Source organism: Herpailurus yagouaroundi, unplaced genomic scaffold (assembly GCF_014898765.1).
Source record: "Herpailurus yagouaroundi ecotype Mexico unplaced genomic scaffold, PumYag 77, whole genome shotgun sequence".
NCBI classification, from domain to species: Eukaryota; Metazoa; Chordata; class Mammalia; order Carnivora; family Felidae; genus Herpailurus; species Herpailurus yagouaroundi.
The window spans coordinates 27,678,557-27,699,896 of record NW_024412388.1 but is presented as its reverse complement, the minus strand read 5'-3'; the positions used below and the strand labels follow the sequence as shown (position 1 = coordinate 27,699,896).

The following is a 21,340-nucleotide window of genomic DNA, read 5'->3' as shown; positions in this document are numbered from 1 at the left end:
CACAGAACATATTGGGGGCTGTACACGTGGGAAAGAACTGCATACAAAATAAAATCTTAAACTCTAATGAGGAAGTTTGTTTTCTGTAGTGGTATGGTGTAGTAATTCAGATATGATTTTATATGTATATGGTAGGATTGAACAAATGAGTAAAAGTGGTGATATTTTGAGGTTCAAAAAAGAAGGAAGATACAAATAAGCAACATGGGGAGTAAAGAAAGAATCCTGGGGGAAACAGACTGAAACTTGGAAGAATCACTCTGAACTCATGATTTCCAATATATATATTGTATATTGCACAGTAAATAGTATTTGTAGGATACATATGTTAAGTCCATTACATGACATATAATATTTATGATATATTGTCTTTTATTTGTGTATTTTTATGTCCCATCCGTCCATTTTACAAATACCTGCACTCCAGCAGCAATGAATACATTCAGTACCCAGATTTCAGTTTCTAAGTTGCATCCTCCAACCAAAAGAAATCACTGTTCCTTTGACAAAGGGCCAGTTGCATGGGTATAGCAGGGAAAACATAAGATTAGCCTGGAACATCTTGTGCCAGAAAATAAGGAAGTACTCAAAAAAAAGTGTGTCATGTCAAAGGGATACAGGAACTAGCTTAAAGTGGCTCCCAATGGCCAAATCTAGGAAAACTGGGACAGTGAAATAAATAAGGGGAAATATATTAGGGAGAAGAAAATTCTCTCCCTTATAGTCGAATATCAACTAATAAATGTTGAAGGAATGACAGAATTAGAAAATCACCATTACTACATAGTAATAATCCTTCCAAGCAAAAATCATCAATTACTTAAAAATCTAACGAGAGAGGTGTCTGGGTGACCATTCGGTTAAGCATCCGATTCTTGTCCGCTCAGATCATGATCTCATAGTTTTGAGACTGAGCCCTGCATTAGGCTCTGTGCTGGGCATGGAGCTTGTTTAAGATTTTCTTTCCCTGTCCTTTCCCTGCCCCCAAAATGATTCTCTCTCTTCATTTCTCTCTGCCCCTCCTCCACTCACGCAGCTCCCCCACCCCTCAAAAAAATAAAAATACTTTCTCTAATGAGAAACAAGATCCTTAAAGTATTTCCCATATCAAAATTATAAACTTCTGTGCATCAGAGGATACAATCAACAAAGTGAAAAGGCAATCTACAAAATGTGAGAAAATATTTGCAAATCATGTATCTGATAAGAATATATACAGAATCCCTACAACTCAACAACAAAAACTAAACGCAATTTAAAAAACGGGCAAAGGATGAAGATATACAAATGAGCTTCTAAGAGCTCATGAAAAGATTCTCAACTCACTAATCATTAGGGAAATGCAAATCAAAACCACAATGAGATATAATCTCATATCCGTTAAGATGGCTACTATCAAAAAAAAAAAAAACAAAACAGAAAACAAGTGTTGGCAAGGGTGTGGAGAATTTGGAACCCTTATGCATTGTTAGTGGGAATGTAAAATGGTGCAGTCACTGTACTAAACAGTAAGGTGATTTCTCAAAATATTAAAAATAGAATTACCACTTACCGACTGAGCCACCCAGGCACCCCAGAATTATCACTTATACACAAAAGAACTGAAAGCAGGAACCGGAACAGATATTTGTACAACCGTGTTCACAGCAGCATTGTTTGCAATAGCCAAAAGGTACTCATCAATGGATGAACGGATAAACAAAATGTGGTATATACATACAATGGAATATTATTCATCCTTGAAAAGGAAATTCTGACATACGTGACAACATGGATGAATCTTGAGGACATAATGCCAAGTGCAATAAGTCACAAAAAGACAAATACCATATAATTCTACTTAGATGAGCCACTGAGAGTAGTCAAAGTCATAGAGACAGAGGTAGAATGGTGGTTGCTAGGGGCTGAGGAGAGGGAAGAATGGGGATGTAGTGTTTCACGAGTACAGAATTTCAGTTTTACAAGATAAAAAGAGTTATGGAGATAGATGGTGGTGATGGCTGAGAACGTACTTCATGCCACTAAACTGACCTGACCTAAAAAATGGCTCAGAAGGTAAATTTTCTTTTTTTCTTTTTCTTTTTTTTTGAGAGAATGAATGAGCAAGGGAAGAGCAGAGAGAGAGGGAGACGAGACAAAGGATCCAAAGCAGGGTCTTCACTGACAGCAGCAAGCCCAATGTGGGCCTCGAACTCACAAACCATGAGACCATGACCTGAGCTGAATGAAGTCACTTAACCAACTAAGCCACCCAGTAGCCCTCAGCTGGTAAATTTTATGTTATGTGTATTTTAGCACAATTAAAAATAAAATCTCCCCACAAGAGTTAAAGAGAAAAAAAAAAAAACTTGACAGGAGAAACCTGGCAGATACCAACTTAATCAAGTGATCAACTTAGTACCATCATTAATGGAACAAACACATATAAATGTATCCTGATATGATCCACTGATAAGAAAGAACACTTGTGTAACACTGGTGAGAGGCCCTTGGGGGGCTCAGTCAATTGAGCATCCATCTCTTGGTTTCAGCTCAGGTCATGATCTCACAGTTTGTGGGTTTGAGCCCTGCATTGGGCTTGCTTGGGATTCTCTCTTTGCCCCTCTCCCACTCACTTATGCTCTCTTTCTCTCAAAATAAATAAGTAAACTTAAAAAAATAATAATGTGCCTGTGGAGATAATCTGGGGGGAAAAAAGGGAACATTGGTGAATCTGGGTAAAGGGTCTATATGAGTTCTTTGAATGATTCTTGCAACTTTTCTATATGTTTTAAATTATTTCAAAATAAAAAGTTAAAAAAGATAAATGATACACTCTTATGTATCTATGGACTGTAATAAAATGTAGTAAGTGCATTTAAAAGGAGACATCGGGGCGCCTGGGTGGCACAGTCGGTTAAGCGTCCGACTTCAGCCAGGTCACGATCTCGCGGTCCGTGAGTTCGAGCCCCGCGTCGGGCTCTGGGCTGATGGCTCAGAGCCTGGAGCCTGTTTCCGATTCTGTGTCTCCCTCTCTCTCTGCCCCTCCTCCGTTCATGCTCTGTTTCTCTCTGTCCCCCCAAAATAAATAAACGTTGAAAAAAAAATTAAAAAAAAAAAAAAAAAAAAAAAAAAGGAGACATCACCAAAGTATAACTTTCCAATAAAGAACTGCATCTTACCCCAGTAGTTGCCACAGGAAGTGGATTGGCTGTGTAGAGACTTCTTTTTCCATCATAAACTGGTCTACGATCCCCAAATATAGTCACTTTAAAATGTTGAACCATTGAGTCAACCACCTCTCTAAAAAAAGGAAAAAAATACATTCACATAATCCTCTGCATGATGAAATACAAGCATTTAACTAAAGTAATTCCTGAACTATTTAAAGCTGCCAAAATTCTAAAAGACAATCATTCATGATAAAGATACTACTTTCAGGACCATACCTTAGGACACCAGAAAGAATAATTTCTGGCAAGTGATACAAATTTCACAAGACAGAGAAATGAATCTAGTGAATTACTTAAATTGTTCTGGGCCACAGTAGACCTGTAAAATATTATCCCTAGAAAATGATCCTAAAACCCTTTTACCATTTCTGAGTACTACCTGACACATTAATTTCTCTATCAAAAGAGTGATGCTCTTCCCTCTGTGCTCAAATACCACCTTAATACATATATCTATTAGAACATTTACTCCAATGCATTATAATTATTATAGGCTTCACTTCTACTAGACTGTGAGATTTTTGAGAACACACATATACTCCCCTCAATCCTTTCAACTCCCCAAATCATCCTTACGTTATCTAGCCAGTAAGAATATACTGAAGCCTGTTTTTACCTAGCAAACATTTTTATCCTATATATACTTACATGGAAAGATATTCAAGACTTTTACGTTAAAAAAAAAATGGAATATAGTGAGAATAATACTAAATATCCACAAATCAATGTTTATTTTTGTGCACACATTATTTGTAAAAGCAGTAGAAAGATATCTAGAAGGATATGTACCAAATAGGTAACAGTGGTTACCTCTGAAGAGAGAAGTGAAGAATGATTTTTTTATTTTGCTTAAATAATCTAAATATATTATGATGAGAATGTACTTACATATTACTGGTAAAACTTACAACACACTTAAAAATGTAATAAATGGGAAAGAAAAATACTGAATTCTAGCCTATGGGTAGGTAGGAGAGAAAGGAGAGAAAAAGGCATTTTCTGGTACATAGTAAGCTGACCTGATACCTAGAGCAATTTTCCACATGCTCAAAATTTCCATTTTTCCCTTCTTCAATTTCATCTTGCTGAAACCATTTAAATCAAGACCAAGACTCTTCTAGAGTAAAAAAAAATTTACTCTTCTAGAGTAAATTTGCTGAAACTATTTAAATCAAGACCAAGCCTCTTCTAGAGCAAATTCTAGAAGAGCAAATTCTTCTAGAGCGATTGCTTCACTGATCAGTTTTTATATAGAAAACAAATTTCAAAGATTTTCTGCCATTTAAGATTTTCTTTTGCAGCCATTATCAAGTCCAGTTTCTTAGATGAAACTATACAGATCTAATATTTAAGAATGTTTTGACTATTTTGTCAAATTTTTACTCAACAATAAACTGGTATAATTTTAAGCTTACCAAATCCTAACAACCCAATCAAAGCACTCTCAGGATCAAAATGGTGGAGATTAAAATAGCTGTGACAAAACATCTTAAGGATGTTCTGTTCATTTCCAATTATCACCATTCTAAATTACAACCTCATATCCCAGTACCTGGATTATTTTAAGTCTCTTCGTTTTTATGCCTTTTTTTTCTTCTCAAACACAACTTACATATCACTGCCAAACAAGTCCCTAAACTCCATTTTTATTTCCTAGGTATGAAAAGTTATGTTAATCATACTCCTCAGGGGCGCCTAGGTGGCTCAGTAGGCTGAGCGTCCGACTTCGGCTCAGGTCATGATTTCACGGTCTGTGAGTTCGAGCCCCGCGTCAGGCTCTGTGCTGACAGCTCAGATCCTGGAGCCTGCTTCAGATTCTGTGTCTCCCTCTCTCTCTGACCCTCCCCTGTTCATGCTCTGTCTCTCTCTGTCTCAAAAATAAATAAACATTAAAAAAAAATCATACTCCTCAATTCATATCATTATTCATCTATGTAAGACATCTCTTCTTTCCTTCCACCTTCATTTCCTAAGCACCTGTCCCCTTCATAAATTATTTTCTCCTAATGTGTTTGAACATCCTTCTATTTGTATATATTCCCTTCTTTATTCTCTGGCACTAGGTTTTTAAAATGTATTTATATTGGGGTGCCTGGGTGGCTCAGTTGGTTAAGTGTCCGATTTCGGCTCAAGTCATGATGTCATGGTTTGTGAGTTTGAGCCCCAAGTCAGGCTCTGTGCTGATAGCTTAGAGCCTGGAGCCTGCTTCCGATTCTGTGTCTCCCTCTCCTTCTGCCCCTCTCGTGCTCTGTCTCTCTGTTTTTCTCTCTCTCTCTCTCTCAAAAATAAACATTAAAATAATAATAATAAAATGTATTTATATTGCTGTGGGACACTTAGTTCATTGTTTCTGATTGATGCAAAATACTTCATATGTTGTCACCCAACGATGCAGACTTTAACTGCAGCCACCAAGTATGATATAAGCAATGCAATATCTCTTACTATGTCCCTTTATGGACTTAAGTGAGACTTAATCTCTGGTTATACACTCAGGAACAAAATTGTTAGGTCCAAGTGAATTTTATCAACTAAACGAACTGTCAAATTGCTCTCCAGAGTGGCTCCACAACCCACATTCCTGGAGGTTCCTATTTCCCTATATCCCAGACAAGATTTGGCGTTATGTAGTTATGCTTTCTAATTTTTGCTAGACTAGCAGGTAAAACTAAAAGGTTTTATTTATTTTTTTAATGTTTATTTTTGAGAGAGTGAGACTACACGGGTGGGGAAGGGGCAGAGTGAGGGAGAGAGAGGATCGGAAGCAGAGAATCCAATGCAGGGCTTGAACTCATGAACCGTGAGATCACGACCTGAGCTGAGGTCGACGCTTAACCAACTGAGTCACCAAGGGGCCCCAAACTAAATGGTCTTAATTGAGATTTCTCCTATTACTAATGAATTTGAGCATCCCTTCATGCATTTGTGTTTCTTCTTTTGTGAATTTCCTTTTGTTTCCTTTGCTCATTTTTCATTTATGGCCCCAGTCTTCTTGTTGAATTGAAGAAGTTTCTTCGATATTCCAGATATTGATTCATTAACAGGTTTAGTCATTGCAACTATCTTCTTCCAAATGCTGTATGCCTGTTGACAATGTCTATGTCTATGAACTGAAATCCTTAATGTTGTATCAACAAATGAATCATTTTTCACCTTATGGTTTCATGCTTTTGATGTTTTAAATACTTTTCTAATACTAAGGCACAAAGATGCATTATGTTTTATTAATGTTATAGTTTTATCTACATTATCTTGGTCATTAATCCATCTGAGGTTTTTCTTTATAAACAGTGTTATATAAGGAGTCTTATTTTTCCCCATATAGTAAGCCAGTTGTCCCATACCATCTATTTATGTCTATACATAAACAATCAAATAAAAATGCCATTTTGGGGGGGCGTCTGGGTGGTGTAGTCAGTTAAGCATCTGACTCTTGATCTTGGCTCTGGTCATGATCTCACAATTTGTGAGTTTGAGCCCTGCCTTGGGCTCTGCACTGATGGAGCAGAGTCTGCTTGGGATTCTGTCTCTCTCTGTACCCCCTCCCCACCACTGCTTATGCACTGGTACTCTCTCTCTGCCTCAAAATAAATAAACTTAAAAAAATTTTTTTATTTATTATTAATAAGAACTTATTATCTTAATAAGTTCTCAACAAATAAATGAATCTGGCTCTGAGTTCTCTATATTGCCCCAGTAGTCTATTTGTTCTTAAACCAGTATCATTATGTTTTCACAATTACTGAAGTGTTTTATTATGCTGGGGCAAGGCAAGTTCCTTTTCTTTTCCTAAGTTAACTAGGACATTCATGGAAACTTTTAACCAGAATAAACTTCTAAAGTGCACCCCCTTCAAAAAAAAAACTATCAATACCATAACAAAAGAAATGTGTCCAGTGCCCTACATATAGTAATTAATAATAAAATAATAATAAATAATAATAAAATAATAATAAAAATAATAAAAAAATAATAATAAAATAATAATAAAATCCTGTTAAGAAACCCTCAAATTATACACACTTGGGAGACACAACTAGTATGCTAAAAACAAATTAGCATGTTAAAATTCACTAAAAAACTAAAACAATGAGCACAATGAAGATGAAACATAACAGGGGCAATTGTAAAATCTAAACATTTACGTTTAAAAAGCTCAACTGCAATAAGAACAGATTAGAGGATGTGAACTTATTCACTGCTTTTGTGGAAAGGGACTTTAGATGACTCTATGTCAAGAATGAGCTAATAGTGGGATAGAGCTTCCTCAAAATTAAGGAAATTAGGTTGCATATATTTAAGTATCCCAGTATAAAGTAAGTAACCATTCCATCACATATTATATAGGTCACTTCACATTCTGAAGTACTCTGTTCAATTTGGAAAAATTTAAGACCCTAAAAAAAATGAAATATAACCAGAAGAAGGTAATCCTGATAGAACCTCATGTAACATGAGTATAAATAAATCAAACTACGGACCTCAAGTCCAGAATAGGAAAGACTCAAAGGAAATTATAGAAACCTTTGGCTATTTTGATGGACTGTCATGTGATAAACTAAGTAGAAAATCTATCTTGTTTGAAAGGATAGAACTAGGACAAATAGTTGGAAAGATATAAGATGCTAGACTTTGGAACAAAATTTCCCACATTTCCTAACCACCAGAACTATTCACAAGTAGATTACACTATCTTATAAAGTACCTGGGTTCATCTTTGCTAGAACAGTTCGAGGAGCAGTTATGTCAATGAAGATACCAACTAGAACACACCAACCAGAAGATTGAAATGAATGTCTGTAATCTACTCTAACCGTAAAATTTAATTAGGAGAATATCAAATAATGAAACACTGCAGATTTTCCCATGGCATCAGATATAAAAACTTCTTTATGAATAATTACACTAAACACTGATTTGAATTTAAGCTCTCAAAGCCTTAGAAGAATGGTGTTAGAATTCCATATACACTGGGCAATTCTGACATTAAACTACTTTTAAGTTCATAATTACAAAAACCTGTATTTCAAAGGGAATCAGCTTTTATAAGGACCATCATTTATCATTATGTCTCTTTACTTTCATCTCTCACTAACATGATGTAACTGAGAGGTTGGTTTTTTGGGGTTTTTTTAAGGTTATTTATTTATTTTGAGAGGGGGAATATGGAGAGAGAGAATCTCAAGCAGGCTCTGCACTGTCAGCGCAGAGCCCAATACAGGGCTCAAACCCACGAACCATAAGATCATGCATGACCTGAGCCAAAATCAAGAGTCAGACAACTGACTGAGCCATCCAAGCACCACTTTAGAGTTTTAATTAAACTTTAGTATGCAAACTAACAAAATGACAAATCAAGGAACTGAAAAATTTTACTTCTTATCTCAAAAGATACTATGGCAAAGGATAATGTATTTTAGACTATTCATCAGGCAGGGCACCTGGGTGGCTCAGTTAAGCGTCTGACTTCAACTCCGGTCATGATCTCCTGGTTCATTAATTCAAGCCCTGCATCGGGCTCTCTGCTGTCAGCACAGAGCCCGCTTCAGATCCTCTGTCTCTGTCTCTCTCTCTCTCTCTGTCCCTCCCCTGCTTGCGTGGTGCTCTCTCTCTGCCAAAAATAATAAACCTTAAGAAAAAAAAAAAAGAATGTTTATCACAGAGGCTGTGGAATTGAAGAAAAAACTCTAAAATAGTGCTTTATCTAGACATCTATTCAGCTATAGCAGCAAAGTTGCTCACTGTATTGTGAAGAAAGTCTGAACTGGGAAACTGCCAATATGAGAAACCTTTGCAACACGTGGTAACATAAGCACTGGAGGAGAAATAAGTTTTTAGTCCCACTTTGCCACTAAGTTGTTATAAAAGTTACCTGGCCTCTCTGACTTTAGTTCCTTCATCAGTAAAAATGGGCTAATAGTCTACAGGCTGTTGCAGGGACCATATGGGATATCAGTGTAAGCACTTTTGGGGGGAAAAAGCCAATATATATTCTATTTTTATTTAAAAATTTAAGCATAATTATCTCATAAATATACTTCAAAACTATGTTGAAATACTGAAGTCTTCCAAACAACATACAGATGCATCACAATGCATTAATACAAAGAATGAATTCTGGTAATTAACATCAACTGTGAACTGAATTTTCTCTATATCATAGTTGTGGAGCTCTTTTTGTCTTATGTGAGGTTGTCTTTATTATAACAATGAGGAGAGTTCCTTTGATCTTTTGTTCAAATGTAGAAATTTTAGAGCAACATTTAAGAGTAAATTGTAGTATAAAAATAATTATTTTAGGGGCACCTGGGTGGCGCAGTCGGTTAAGCGTCCGACTTCAGCCAGGTCACGATCTCGCGGTCCGTGAGTTTGAGCCCCGCGTCAGGCTCTGGGCTGATGGCTCAGAGCCTGGAGCCTGTTTCCGATTCTGTGTCTCCCTCTCTCTCTGCCCCTCCCCCGTTCGTGCTCTGTCTCTCTCTGTCCCAAAAATAAATAAACGTTGAAAAAAAAATTTTTAAATAATTATTTTATTTAAAATTTTTAAAAATTTAAAAAAGGAGGGGCACCTGGGTGGCTCAGTCAGTTAAGTGTCAGGTCATGATCTCGCAGTTTCTGAGTTCGAGCTCCGTGTCAGGCTATGTGCTAACAGCTCAAAGCCTGGAGCCTGCTTCGGATTCTATGTCTCCCTCTCTCTCTGCCCCTCCCCTACTTGCTCGCTCGCTCTCTCTCAAAAATAAATAAACATAAAGAAAAAAAAATTTTAAAGAGTAAATCGTAGTAAGTTTACAATAACCAAGACACCCAAAATATTTTAACTTCTAAAGCAATATTTAGGAAAGCAATTTGGGAAAGAAAATCTGAGAAAAGGGAGAGAAGAACTTCTAACCAGTCTTTAGTGGCTTCCTTTTACTAATACCCCTAGTCTGAGAAGGAAAGAATACTTGTATAGTATAATATGATACATTTTTGTAGAACCTCAGGATAGAATTTAAAACTCCTTAAGAATATCTGGTGATCACTACAAAAATGGAACCTACCTGAGTATACTGGTCTTACAAAGGGCTACAGCCTACCTTTCCCACTCTTACCTCAACCACCACTTCCTACATTCTGGTACCAAGTCTTTTGACTCCATCATGCTCTGGTGCACAGACTGTAAAGTAAAATTTAATATTGGTTTCAGTAAGTTCCACTTTACCACCTGACTCATACAGCAGAAAAATGGTAGGAGAGGGAAATTTTAATGTAAAAAAGAGAAGAAATTATTTTTGTTAATTGTTACTATATGCTCATAGAGACCCACCTTCATCTCTTTTCTAGGTACCTCTTATTCTCTGCTCCCAAAAGGTAGAATGGGAAATACTATTCTAGTCTATAAGAGAAACCATGAAATAATATTTTCCCCCAAAAGTGACTCTTCACATTAGTTTAGTATTCACAGCTACAATAAATTATCTGTCACTATAGTATAGAGAGAAAGAAGGAAGATTGCTAAGGTATAACAAGAAGATAAAATCACCCAGACGCTTACTTATAAAACACAACTAAAACAAGCTGGCAGTCTCTCCTTATATCCTTCCAACCTTGAATTTATCTTCATAACTTCTCAGTAAGTAAGACAGAAGGTAGCCAAATGAACACTTTTGCATCACAATAAAGTTTAAAAATAGAAGGGGTTATACTTTAGATCAAATTTTTAATATTTTATAATATAAAATTTGTAGTACACCAGAGCATTTTACTATAAACTATCTTCATAATAATTTCACATGGGTGTGAATTCTTTCATAGTATTATGTAACCACACTAGCTAAACCAGTGGAGTAAATTTCTAGTATTCACAGATAACTGATAGATTACTTTAGATTGAGCAACCATTTTTTAACTCAAGCTGGCTTACACTAACAACTCTATTCTAGAACACTTCTCCCTCAGGCCACCAATGACTTCTTAAAAGACATGATCTCTTTTCAACTATTACAGTCCTGGCTTCTCTGAAACAGCTTATACTTTGTCCTGGTTCTCTTATCTTTCCAATCTAAGTGTCTTCATTGGTAAACGTTAAACAACAGAATCCCCAGAAATCCATTCTCAATCTTGACTCTGCATACTTTCCCTAGCTTCTTCCCCGCCTCTAGCTTTTAACTATCACCTATATGCTGACACTTCTCAAGTCTCAATCTCTATCTTGATTTCTTGAACTCTAGACACTTATTTCCAATTATCTATTGAATTTCTCTATTTTCATGTTTCTTATGCAATTCTACCTCCAAATATCCAAAACAGAAATAAACTTGGTCCTTTCACCACCTGTATTTCTGTGAAGGCTATCATTATTGCACAAGCTAGGAACTATGAGGTCTTTCCCACCACACCTAAATCTCTTTTCCCTTTCCCTCTACACCGAAATTACTCATTTTTCTTCCAAATGTTACATCTAAGCCCTCCCTTTCATCACCACTGCCACTGCTGGCAGTTAAGTTTTAGAAAACACTACCTCTAATCTAGAAAAGTAGGTATCAGAGGTACTAGGGGGTATGCTGGAGTATGTGAGAAAAAAAAAAAACAACATTTAATTTTCATCTAATAATTAGAAATTAAGATTTATAAACATTCATGAATATGAATCGACACTATTATTGTCACTTATCCCATGTCATATGATCAGATATAACATATGGCACACCAGGAACCCTAAGAGAATAATAGGACTTCTGCAACATATAAGATTTAACAGTGTATTGTAATAATGCTGTATGGTAGCAGATGATAACTACACTTTTATGAGTACAGTGATGAGTACAGCATAATATATAGAGTTGTCAAATCACTATGTTGTATACCTAAAACTAATATAATGTTGTATGTCAACTACACTTCAATTAAAAAGAAAAGAATCAACATTGGAATTCTCATTTCACTTCAGCATGTTGCAACTTATTTCAGTTCAAGTGTATGGAATATATTCAATCAGATTTTGGGTGTATTAATCTGAAATTTTCAAATTAGTAAACATATTTTTAAATAGTTTATTTCAGGGGCGCCTGGGTGGCTCAGTCGGTTAAGCGTCCAACGTCGGCTCAGGTCATGATCTCACGGTCCGTGAGTTCGAGCCCCAGGAGCCCGTTTTGGATTCTGTGTCTCCCTCTCTCTCTGACCCTCCCCTGTTCATGCTCTGTCTCTCTCTGTCTCAAAAATAAATAAACGTTAAAAAAAAAAATTAAATAGTTTATTTCAAAATATTGTTTCCCACCTTGAATTTTTCTATAATTATGTAATACATTAGGACACTAGTACATTTCTATAAATTTAAAAACTTTAAATGTGTGTGTATATACATTTATTTATTTACTGTTCAGTCCATGGTCAAACATGTATTAACTAATGGGGATGAGTAATCAAATATTTGAAGACTATTGATCTAGACTACTCCAACAGCTTTCCCAATGTTCTCCAGAACTCTGGTCATTCTCTTCTCTAATTCATTCGTCACACTGCCATTAGTTATGCTTTTAACTATAGATGTTCCTCATTTGCTCAAAGCCTCCAGTGGCTCTTCACGGTTTCTGAATTCATAAGCCTCAGCATGCATGGATTTAAGACCCTTCATAACTTCCCCTCTGGCTAAATTTTTAGATTCGAGCTACTGTATTTATATTGGCCTATTTCTGTTACATAAATAAGTCAAGCTTTTGCTATGTTCACTCTATATATTCTTTCTCCTACTCCCTATTTAGTTCAGATACCATGTCATGTATCACATCTTCCTCCCTAACTAAAAGCAGGAATCATTACTCTTTCATCACAGCACATAATGCACAACTCACAGGATTTCTCACTACATACAAACGATGGAATCTCTAGCAGGGATCATCTTATTTTGCCTTGTACCTTATTGTATCTTGCATCTTTTGTATCTTACAAAAAAGGGGCACAGTGAGTGAAACACTTAATGAAAGCAGGATGATCTTAAAATGATCTTTAAGTTTTAAAAGTTACTGCAGAATTTAGAATTGTAATTCCAGTCAGAGTCCATATATTCTTTAAATCTTGTACTAAACGGCATTCTACCTTGGTACAACTATATAGCAAATTCAGGTAACTGGTTTACTTAAAAATTTTTTTTTAAATGTTTATTTATTTTTGAGAGAGAGAGAGAGAGAGAGAGAGAGAGAGAGAGAGAGAGAGAATCTGAAGCAGGCTCCAGGCTCTGAGCTGTCAGCACAGAGCCTGATGCAGGGCTCGAACTCACGAACCGTGAGATCATGACCTGAGCTGAAGTCAGACTGCGCCACCCAGGTGCCCCTCAGATAACTGGTTTAAATTGATTTAACTCAATTTAAGAAAAAAAAAAATGCAGCAGACTAAAAATAAGGAAATTCCACACCAACAACAGAATACTATACAGCTGTTACTATAATTGAAATCTACACAAATAGATGTTAGAAATAAACCCTACCTACTAGTCCCTTTAGAAATATATTTACTTATAAAACTATCTTTGAACTTCAAATATATTGTAGAAATATTAGCTAGGTGACTAAATACTACTGAGTAACTTATCTAGATGCTACTTAAAAGAATTTTGGAGATTTCAGGGGCATCTGGGTGGCTCAGTAGGTTAAGTGGCTGACTCCTAGTTTCGGCTCAGGTCATGATCTCACTCACAGTTGGTGAGTTTGAGTACTACAGAGCAGAGCCTGCTTGGGATTCTCTCTCTCTTTCTACCCCTCTTCTCTGTCCTTCTCTCTCTCTCAAGATAAATAAATAAACTTACAAAAAAAGAATTCTTGAGACTTGAAATAATCACCACTTGTTAGCTTTCCTATCTTCCAAGCGATTAGCAAGGAAAATAAAACATGCTTATTAACTGACATATACTGTATGGTAGGGTTTCTCCAGGATAGCTAAATACTCAAAACTACAATTGTTTGATTTTCACCAGCAGTGTTTTGTGGGGTATGTTCTCTAAATCATTTTAATCAGAAGTATACTCCTCTAGAGATATGACACCAAAAGGGCAACTGGCCCAAGAAAAAATTAAATGTTCTTCATCAAAATAAAAAATGTGCTTCAAAGGAAAACGTCAAGAAAGTGGAAGTGAAAGGCAACATGCAGAAAAGGAAAACATTTTTGCACATCATTATATCTAATAAGGCACTTTTAACTATACTTGTAAAAAAATTCCTATAACTCAGTAACAAAAAGACAAAACATCCAACTTAAAAATGGGCAAAGAACCTGAATAGACATTTCTCCAAACATATACAAATGGCCAATAAGTACATGAAAACATGCCCAACATCATCAACCATCAGGGAAATGCAAATCAAAATAACAATGAGACACTACTTAAAACTCCTAGGATGGTTATATTAAAAAGATAGATAACAAATGGTGGCAAGGATGCAGAGATACTTCAATCATCATACACTGCTAGTGGGAATGTAAAATGATGCAGCCAGTTTGGAAAAGAGTCTGGCAGTTCCTCAAAAGACTAAACAGAGTTACCAAATCATTCCAATCTTAGCAATACACCCAAAAGAAATGAAAACACATGTCCACACAAAATCTTGTATACAAACGCTCATAGCATTATTCATACGCGCAAACAACTCATGTCCATCAACTGATGAATCAATCAATAACAAAATATCCATACAATGGAGTATTATTTGGTAATAAAAAGGGATGAAGTAGTGATACATGCTACAACATGGATGAACCTTGAAAACATGTGACGTGAAAGAGGTCAGTCACACAAAAGGCCGCACATTATATGATTCCATTTATATGAAATACCCAGAAAAAGCAAATCTGTAGAGACAGAAAGCAGATTAGTGGTTGGCAGGGGTTGTGGGGTAGGGGTGGGGAGGCAATGGTAAGTGACTACTAAGGAGTAATGGGGTTTCTTTTTGGGAGGGTAAAATGTTCTAAAACTTGATTGTGGTATATGTTAACTAACTAGAATTTAAATAAAAACTTGAAATAAGCAATTATCACGAAAGTTGTACTCTCTGAACATACTAAAAACAACTGAATTATACACTTTGAGTTGTATACTATGTGAATTTCGTATAAATGAAGTTATCATTTTAAAAAAGCATGTCCCTCTCTTCGCTTATCACTTATTTACAACACTGTGCCAATGACATTCCTAATAACACCAGAAAGGGAGTTCTTTCCAAGACTCTGATCTGAGATTTCCATTTAAAAGCCAAAATGGAATCAATATAGATTTATTTTTTTTCTTCTAAAATTCAATCATCAGTATTACACCACAACCATATGCAACATGCACAAATATTTGGCACTGTATCACGAATTACAACACAAGAGTAACAGTGATAATAGTACAATGAGTATAAGATAATGTTTCACTTATAAAAGAAAACTGAACCAAAAAAATTCAACCACAATCTAATACCATCTCAAGATTCCTTCGAATCTTTACTTCATGTTTAACAATAACAGATCTTGCAGTTATAATCATGCTTTTATACAATTTTTCCCATGTATATATTTCACTACTTAATGATTTTGAGTAAGTACATAACAATCTATTTGAGGTTTATCCCAATACATATTTAGCAGTTGGACAAACTAGCATAAAACCTCCAGTTAAGGAATTTATACTCTAGGTCAGTATTTCTAAAAATATTTGATTTTTAGTTATTGAGACCATGCACTTAAAAAAAACTGGAAACATTTAAAGTCTGCTTAACAAACATACTCTTTTACCAAATGATCATTTTCAATCAAAATCATTAAGTTGGCAAAAAAAAACAACACACACATAGCCTAAAGGGGTGAGGAAAGGACAAAACAAGCAATAGACAGAAAATCTGAAGTAGAGAAGTTGACTCACAAAAAATGACTCACAAGCATTTCCTGGGTATTTTTTGTCCAAGAAAACTCCTATGACTAAAGTGGAAACTTGTTTGGCTACAATCCATCATTCTACTATTATGATTAATACCATGGTGCCAAATATTTGAGCATGTGGCATATGGACAAGAAAAACCTCCTATCCGCTGATTTAAATACTGAGGCATTTTGGCCCATATCTGTTTAGCTAATATGGAATAGGAATTGTCTAGTTGTATCTAGTTTCTTCTAACTTCTCGAGTTCTAGCCGTTGAAGAGTAGGAACTGAATGAATTTCAGAAGTCTACCAACAATTTTAACTAGTTATGTAGCAACATTGCAAAAAGTGAGGATAAAAGTTACTCCTTTGAAGGAATAAAGGCAGTAAGTTCTACAAATGCTGACATAAAATCAAGTCATTATTAACAAAGAAACAGAGTAAAGTTGATGTATATCATTTTAAGAATCTCAAAGAAATCCTGTAGCTCCTGTGAAAACTCAAATTAAAGATACAGGATAAAAAACTTCCATTTGGAAACATCTAAATTACAGATGTTTTACTCCTACTGGCAAACAACATAACAAGACAAAACAACCGTAAGACAAAATATAATTAGGGAAGTAAATTAAAACCAGAATGCACACACCAAATTATTACATACATTTCTCCCAAACTTAACCAATATGTTGAGCATCCACATGTGAAATTCTATGCTATTTAACTTCTCTTCTTTCTTTTTTTTTTTTTAAGTAGGCTTCATGCCCAACACGGGGCTTGAACTCACAACCCTAAGATCAAGAGTGAAATGCTCTACTGACTGAGTCAGCCAGGCACCCCAATTTCATATACACTTACATAATATACAAATAACTTCCTCATTCCTACCAAAAATAAAAAGTTATATAGGAGAAGGAACAAACCTAATAAATAATTTTGTTATTTTTTTTAACCTAATATTACACTAGTCCCTCAGAACTCTGAAAAACTAAAAAAAAGTCTCAGCTGACATCCCTCTAAGCCCCAAGCCTCCATTTCCCATTATTTTCTAAATTATAACCCATTTTGTCTTTAAAGCAATTTTATTTTCCTAACATTTTCATCATATGATTCTCCTACTTAATCAATAACCAACAACAATTCTTTACTATATACTGCTAAAATTAGGGGTGGCTCTTTTGGGGAGGGCAAGGGGGAAAGACAGTAGTAAGGAATTGAGTTCAGAAATATCTGCCCTAGAGGCGCCTCGGAGGTTCAGTTGGTTGGGCATCCGACTTTGGCTCAGGTCACGATCTCACAGTTCGTGGGTTCAAGTCCTGCGTCAGGCTCTGTGCTGACAGTTCAGAGCCTGGAATCTACTTCAGATTCTGCGTCTCCCTCTTGATCTGCCCTTCCCTTGCTTATGCTCTGTTGCTCTCTCTCTTAAGAATAAATAAACATTTAAAAAAAAAATCTGCCTTAGAGAAATATCTACCAACACTCAGTCGGTTGAGCATCTGACTCTTGGGTTCACGTCATCATCATGTGGTTTGTGAGACTGAGCCTTGCATTGGGCTCAGTGTGGAACACAGAGCCTGCTTGGGATTCTCTCTCTCTCCCTCTCTCAAAATAAATAAATAACTTAAAAAAAAAGAATAATATTAAAAAATAAAACAAAATATGGGGCACTTGGGTCCCTCTGTCGGTTAAGTGTCCAACTCTTGATCTTGGCTCAGGTCATAATCTCATGCTCCCAGGGATCAAGCCCCAAGTCAGGCTCTGCTCTAACAGCATGGAGCCTACTTGGGATTATCTCTCCCCCTCTCTCTGCCCATCCTGAGTGCATACTCTCTCTCTCTCTCAAAATAAACATTAAAAAAAAATAAGATAAAATAAAATGTTAGACATCAATCAAAAGGGCCAGGATTATCCTTCAAATTTACAGATTAACACCCCAGTTTTGAGAAACAAGAAAAAGGGAATTTGAGAGTGTGGCATGAAGATAGTTGGGTCCCCATCAGCAGATGGCTAGCAGAAAGACAGATGAGAGAGGAAGGACTCTAAGACAAAGACTAGCTTATGGACCTTAAGAGAAAAGGGTAGGACACTGAAAATCTCTGGGTAAATACAGCCTTTTATAATGTCCAGTTCTCTTTCCTGCCCCCTCACCATCATGTTCATCTCATTTTACTTTTATAAGCTTTCATTCACTCTACTATTTATTATGTGCCAATCATCAAGCTAATATCAGCACTACAAAGATAATGAAAAAGAGTATTCCTTTTCATGAAGAAATTATACTGTGAGAAGAGGAAAGCAACAAGTAACCAATATACACTAAAAATACTATAACAGCATTGTACACCAAGTACTATAGGGTCACAGAAGAATGAACTACCTCTGACTACGGAGTTCAAAAGGTGTGTCTTGAAACATAATAGAAGTTTGCCAGATAGATAAGGGCAGAAAGGGCATTCCAGGTAAGACTGCAGAATATGGTAAAGGATATAGATTAGAGCCAAACAAAGAAGGGTATATTATACTAAATTTGAGATGTCATTCTGTAGGCCACAGGGAATTAAATAAATTTTGCAGTAGGCGAGTGACCTCAGAAAGAACTCTGCACTCCACATTATTACATTCATATGATGGGTTTTTTTTTTTGTTTTTTTTTGTTTTTTTTACACGTTATAGCAAAGTCTCTTAGTGCTCATTCACTTCATACTTCTTATGTGTCTTAGCTAAATGATGGATTTCTTTTTTTTTTAATGTTTAATTATTTTTGAGAGAGAAACAGAGCAAGAGCAGGGGAGGGGCAGAAAAAGAGGGAGACACAGCAACTGAAGGAGGCTCCAAGCTGTCAGCACAGAGTATGACATGGGCCTCAAAACCATGAACTGGGAGATCATAATCTGAGCCAGAGTTGGACGCTCAAACAACTGAGCCCCACCAGGTGCCCCTAAATGATGAATTTCTTGACAGCAAGAACCACCTATGTCTTAAATGAAGACTCTTAATAATACTTATTGAGTAAGAAAAGGCTGGGATATTTGATAGCATAAATCAAAATGCTAAGTTGAGTATCACTGTTTTCTAAGTGTTTTGTCTGTATGTCTTGTTTTAAAAAACAAACTTTTTAAAAAAAGTTTATTTATTTTGAGAGAGAGAGAGAGAGAGAGAGGGAGGGAGAAAAACAGTAAGCGGGGGAGGGGCAGAGAATCCCAAGCAGCCTCCATTGCCAGCATGAAGCCCAACACGGGCTTGAACTCTCAAACTGTGAGATCATGACCTAAGCCAAAACCAAGAGTCAGACACTTAACCAAATGAGCCACCCAGGCGCCTATTTTGTTTTTTAAAAGCTCCTTCATGGTGTACACCATGTCATAAGTTCCATTTGTCTTCCCTTATTGCCTAAACCACAACCATACATATACGTATATACACATACATACATACATACACACATACATCTGGGGGAGGTTGAGAGAAGCAGCTTACTAAAAGCATATTGATAAATGTTTCTATATCATTATGTACTTGTTCCTACATAAAAGGAAGGAAAGTCAGGAGTTGAGGACCAGAACAGAAAGCATGAAACATGACAACCACTATTTCTACCCACTACTGCTACCATTCCATCATTTTAAAGGGATAAATAAGGTGGGCACGTAAAATGGAGAAAAAAAGAAAGCACAGATATGTTAACCAACAGCAATGGAAAAGATATGCTTAGTCTGATTTCAAGAGCATGTAAAAAGGAGCTGGACCTTCTCTATTATCACAGAGAAAACATGTGAGCTTATGCTATAATGAGAAAATTTCAAGGCTATTTGTTGATTTTTCCCAACATCACAGCTCTGAAGTACATTTTTTTTTATTTATTTTTTTTAACGTTTATTTATTCTTGAATAGAGACAGAGCATGAATGGGGGAGGGTCAGAGAGGGAGACACAGAATCTGAAACAGGACCCAGGCTCTGAGCTGTCAGCACAGAGCCCGACGTGGGGCTCAAATTCATGGACCGCGAGATCATGACCTGAGCCGAAGTCGGACGCTTAACTGACTGAGCCACCCAGGCGCCCCTGAAGTACAATTTCAAAACAAATTACCATGTGTGCTTGGTCAAACTGTTAAACATTATTATTGTTATTAAATGTGAAAGATAAACATAATTACTAAAGCAAACAAATATCAACAGCAAAATAATCTCCATGACTTCACGATTCTTACCTGTTCACTCTCCTAGGACACTTGTCTGGTTTAATATCTACCTCATAGAGGTAGACATCAATCTTTGGGATTTCAACTTGAAAACAGTTAGCCAGCAATTTAATGGGTTTGCCCATGGTGCCATAGCCAGGTCTTCTGGGCACCATGAGTAGGGGCTGGGCCCCAACGGGTCCTGCCAAAGAGAGGGTAAAAAAAAAGAGTAACACGGTTATAAGCTGCATTTGATAATCTTGTCAATCAGAGTATATGAGAATTTTTAGTACAGCTGATAATGGATGAAGCCTAGTGCTAAAAGATGCTATCATTTCTAACACTTCAACTTTTTTCTCCCCAACTTACTCTCCTCATTTAAACATACAAACCAAAAAATGGTACCTGTGAAAACTTGTTTTCAAAGGGGTAGAAAGAAGGGGAGAGCAATCACACAAACCCAGACGAGCATGGGCAAACACAAATCAGACCCGAAGAGTGTGAGACCAACAACAAAGTACTAAACTTAAAGTATGACATAATAAAGACAAGAACAAATGAACAAAATACCATAAAAGATAAACACTGATATTTTTTTATTTTAGAAAGAAAGAGCACGTGGAGGAGTGAGGCAGAGGTGGGGGAAGGGGGGAGAGAGGGAAAGGAGGATGGAGAGAGAAAGAAAATCTTAAGCAGGCTCCACACTCAGTGCACAACCTGATGCAGGGCTCAATTCCAAGACCCTGGGATCATGATTTGAGCCAAAATCAAGAGCTGGATGCTCAACCAACTGAGCCACCCAGGTGCCCCCAGGAAACACTGATTTTTAAAAGAGGAGGAAAAAGGCTTAAGTGACCAATTTAAATGAAAAAAAAAAAAATGATATCACTACAGATATTGAAGATACAACATTATGTCAATAAATTTTCAAGTTTGGTGAAATAGGCAAATTACTAGAGAAATACAGGTTACTGACATACCAAAGCATATAAAATTTGAAGTCTTCCGTTGCTATAACTATAAAATGGAAAACAATATTGTGGCTCCTCAAAACATTAAAAATAGAATTACTGTATGATCCAGC

General features: G+C 36.3%; 1 protein-coding gene across 4 annotated transcripts in view; it reads right to left on the bottom strand.

Annotated features, from left to right (window-relative positions):
* The window catches only part of LOC121026292 (protein argonaute-3), a 116,836-nt gene that overhangs the window by 76,492 nt on the left and 19,004 nt on the right, over positions 1-21,340 (bottom strand). For 2 of the 4 annotated variants that reach the window (XM_040469160.1, XM_040469164.1), the window contains exons 2-3: positions 20,287-20,458; positions 3,162-3,282 (exon numbers count right to left, since the gene is read on the bottom strand). In XM_040469160.1, coding sequence (XP_040325094.1) covers positions 3,162-3,282; positions 20,287-20,458 — 293 coding nt within the window. Of the gene's footprint in view, positions 1-3,161; positions 3,283-10,300; positions 10,366-10,743; positions 10,874-20,286; positions 20,459-21,340 lie in introns of those variants that run through there. The other 2 variants (XM_040469171.1, XM_040469177.1) reach the window with 2 other exon arrangements.